We start from the raw sequence: 4291 nt of genomic DNA, 5'->3' as shown, positions 1-4291 counted from the left end.
ACACAGAGAGAAATACAAGAATGAAAGTGAATAGAGGTAAATAATGTTAACTGATGATACATGTAGGGGATTCCAATCATTGTCATGAACCAATCATAATTAAGTATATGATTTGTGGAATGTAAAGCATGATCTGTTCTTTAAACCTTACTTCATATTAAAAAGAAAGAAAGAAATTAGAAGTGCTCCAATTTCAAGCGGATTGCAAAAGATGCCAACGTTGTGGATTAATATTCCTTCTCACTCCATTCAGTTGAAAATTACTTTAAGAACAACCACAACTCCAGAAGGAGCCCTGGTGGCACTGTAGTAAACACAGGACCAATAACCAGAAGGTCAGCAGTTCAAACCACCAGTCACTCCGCTGGAGGAAGAGGTGTTTTGTTTCCATAAAGATTTACAGCCTCTATAAACTCTATACAGAGTCCCCGTGTGGCGCAGTGGGTTAATGCGCTAGACTGCAAAGTGCAAAGTCGGCAGTTCAAGCTCACCAACCACTCCTCCGAAGCCCTACACAGGGTGGCTATGGGTCGGAACCCACTGGAGGGCACTTAACAACAAACAACAACAAACCCTATACAAACTCACCTAGACTCTGAATGGACTAAATGGTAGTGAGCTTGGGCCGCTGGAGGAGGGGCTGACTGGGTGGGGTGTGGCCTAGAGAGAGCCAGGCACGTGAGTAGGGCGAGCGACCACAGAGCCGGTCCTCCAAAGATAGAGAGGCCGGAAGTTCTCTCACACCCGTACTGCTGCTGGGGCGGCCTAAATTAGTCGCAGGTGGCTTAACGTGGTGGTCCTGGCAACGCTTCGGTGTGAGGGCATTCAAGGAACTGAGCGGTGACAATGGCATCTCGGGCAGGTCCGCGCGCTGCCGGCACAGACGGCAGCGACTTTCAGCATCGGGAGCGCGTCGCCATGCACTACCAGATGAGGTATGAAGTGAAGCGAGGACCCCAAGGGCCTGGAAGCAACGCCCGCCGGGCCCCCAGGGCCTTACTCCTCAGCCAACCCCTGCGCACCTGCCAAGCCCCCTTCTCTGGTCACAGTCCCGGGCCTATCGCCAATCCGGGGCAGCCTCGTCGCCCCTCGCCAGCTCCGCCCTGTGCCTTGGTGGGACCAGCCTTGAGCTGGGGGGCTCTAGAGCCACAGGGATCCGGACCCCGCTGGGACACCCTAGACTCCCAATTTCGCATTGAACTTCATTTTCCTCATCTGTGATGGGGGCAAATAACCGTATTTACGTTTAGGTTTTGGAAAAAAATTAGATAAGTGTGAAAGATGTAGCATAAGGCCGAAGCACATAGTCTGAGTCTGCCTAGTGCATGGATGCTGTTACATTGGGCTTCTTTTTCTTTTTTTGAAAGAGAGCAGCTTTTCCCTTTCAAAAAGAAGTTTTGTTTATTTTTATTTACCCTTATATAAGAGCTGTGTTTCCATTCGTTTATTTGTTCAACAGACATTTTGTTGAGCTTGACAGTGAAGATACGTTAGTGAGCAAAAACAGACATGATCTCTGTATGCATATCTTCAATAAAAATTTTAATTAAAAAGCAACAACAACAAAAAGATGGTCCCTGCCTTCATGGAGCTTAAAGTCTAGAGGTGACTGACTATATATATATATTTTTTTTTTTTTTGGTCTTTCTACTTATCTGTATTTTATGTAATGGATATTTTTAACTTCCTCCTATGAACTCATTAAACACTCCAAAGTGATCGCCATACGCTTCTCACCAGAGTTTTGAAGAATGACAAGCTCTTTGGGCCATCGATTCATTCTCATTCTTAGGCCCCTACCCACTTTTCATGGCTTCCTGGTGGGACACTGTAGGATTAGCACTGGACTGCTAACCGTAAGGTTTGCAGTTCAAACCCACCAGCTGCGCCTTGGAAACCCTATATAGCGTTGCTCTTTTCACAGCCCAAGCAAGTGTTTTTATGCTTATCCAGCAGAGAAACACTGTCCTTGGGTTGTGAGGAGGATACATTTGGGACCCAAGAGAACGAGAAGGCTGAAAGAAATATGTGCTTCCTTTAGATGAGAAAATGTGCTCTAACTGGAGAGTATGGGCAGCCTGAACTGTTTTCCTTGCTGCCTTTACTGTCTCCATCTGGGGTATACTCTTGTTAAGTACTGACAAGTGGGTTCCGACTCATAAAGACTCTGAGTAGGGCCCAAGGAGCAGCTGGTGGGTTTGAACTGCTGACTACACAGTTCAACTGACCTCATGATACAGTGCTTGCTTATTCTACAGTGCCACACCAGGACTCCCGGGGTATAATCGTAGATGCCTTAAAGCATCTGGTGTGGTGCACTGGGCTGCAAGATCGGTTTGAACTGAAAGGTTGGCAATTCAAACCCACCAGCTGCTCCTTGCAAATCCTGTACATAGTTGCTACAAGTTGAAACCACCTCGATGGCACTTAATAACAACAACAAACCCAGCTATGAGTGTTAATTCATCTGCACTCCATAGTCTTTGCAGTTTCATACCCCACAATCCCTCTCCTCCATATACTTGTGTTCTTGCCACACCCAGCCTCTTGGTTTCTAAAACAAACGCTTATTTATGCCTTTTTGCCTGCATGGAATACCTCTGAGCTTAGCTCAAACATCACCCTCCTTTCAATAGTGTATGCTGACATCCCATTCCAAGCAGAATTGATTACTCCTTTCTCTGTGATCCAATATTTACTCCTTTCTCTGTGATCCAATATATCTTGGAACCTGTTTACTAGAACTTTTTTCCCTCATGATTTTTTCCCTCCCCTGTTCCTTGTGCCCAGCCTCTAGGTAGACTATTTTATTCATGTTTCCAGAGTCCACTGTAGTTGCCTGCCATAATAGTTGGTGGTCAGACATTTTTGAATGAAAGGTACTTCTCCCCCTCTGCTCTGCCCCACAGTGTGACCCTCAAGTATGAAATCAAGAAGCTGATCTACGTGCATCTGGTCTTATGGCTGCTGCTGGTTGCCAAGATGAGCGTGGGACACCTGAGGCTCTTGCCCCATGACCAGGTGGCCATGCCTTATCAGTGGGAGTACCCGTATTTACTGAGCATTGTGCCTGCTCTCTTGGGACTTCTCTCCTTTCCACGCAACAACATTAGCTACCTGGTGCTCTCCATGATCAGCATGGGCCTCTTTTCCATTGCCCCCCTGATTTATGGCAGCATGGAGATGTTCCCTGCTGCACAGCAGCTCTACCGCCATGGCAAGGCCTACCGCTTCCTCTTTGGGTTTTCTGCTGTCTCTGTCATGTATCTGGTGTTGGTGCTGGCGGTCCAAGTGCATGCCTGGCAGTTATACTACAGCAAGAAGCTTCTAGACTCTTGGTTCACCAGCACACAGGAGAAGAAGCGTAAATGAAGCCCGTCTGATGGACTGCTCTTTGGATGGTGAAACCTGGGCCTCCCACTCAGCAGAGTAAGATGGTTGTTCTAAAGTCTCTGCTCTCTGCCTTGTGATGGTGGCAGCTGGTGCAGACTAGGTCCAAGTTCACAAAACCCTCGCCTGTTGCCAACAGCTGAGATGACAAGACTATCTTTAATTTATTCCTGGATTGGGTGGACTGGTACTGGGGTAACCAACAGTTGTGAAACATACACTTGGCCTTCAGCTAGTTGAAGTTGAGGTCCTCTAGGGTTCTTCTTTAAGATTGAGCCTTGTCCTTGCCACCCCTTGGCCATTCTGTTCACTTCCTTGGTCACTGTATCCATCACCCTTTAGCCACGGAGACTGAAGGAGATACAGAATAAATTCTACTTCAGTCTTGAGGTTGTGGAACAAGAAGTGTTTGGGAGGCTGCGCCCCCTGCTGGCTGTGGTCTCTACTGCAAAGCATTTTGATTTAAAATCTGAATAAAATTGAGTATCTCAATAAAGCATGACTGCCCTGTTTACCTGTGCCTTGTGTTTGAGATTTGATAGAATGTGAAAGATGAGTTGCTTGAGTGACTTTAATGATCAGTGAGCAGAGTCTGGCAGTGGCCATAGAGAAATGGCTGAATGTGGGGAACTGAAATCGTCATTCCAGCCCTATAGCTGATGGGCAAGAACCACCATCAGCCAGACATTGACTCTCATAAAATGGTCCATTCTCATTGATTCAACTTGTGTTCTTATTGTGTGCCCTGGAGTCTGTTCCAACTCAAAGCGACTCTATAGGTTTCTGAGGTATGTGTTAATAGACTCAAGTATTCACATATATTAGTATTAACAGTCAGTCAGTTTTGTGTCTAATGTAGTCTGGTAGCTCCATACAATAAGCACTGGACTGCGAGCCTGAC

At 46.6% G+C, this 4291-nt stretch overlaps 1 protein-coding gene across 1 annotated transcript; it reads left to right on the top strand.

The window, feature by feature from the left end:
- The first annotated feature begins 846 nt into the window (after positions 1–846).
- On the top strand, positions 847–3372 carry JAGN1 (jagunal homolog 1 (Drosophila)). The gene is made up of 2 exons (XM_006872193.1): positions 847–935; positions 2910–3372. The coding sequence occupies exons 1-2, from the start codon at positions 847–849 to the stop codon at positions 3370–3372; spliced, it is 552 nt and encodes a 183-aa protein (XP_006872255.1).
- The last annotated feature ends 919 nt before the right edge of the window (positions 3373–4291 follow it).

Source organism: Chrysochloris asiatica, unplaced genomic scaffold, assembly GCF_000296735.1.
Source record: "Chrysochloris asiatica unplaced genomic scaffold, ChrAsi1.0 scaffold00186, whole genome shotgun sequence".
NCBI lineage: Eukaryota > Metazoa > Chordata > Mammalia > Afrosoricida > Chrysochloridae > Chrysochloris > Chrysochloris asiatica.
This window is presented reverse-complemented; position numbering and strand designations above follow the sequence as displayed.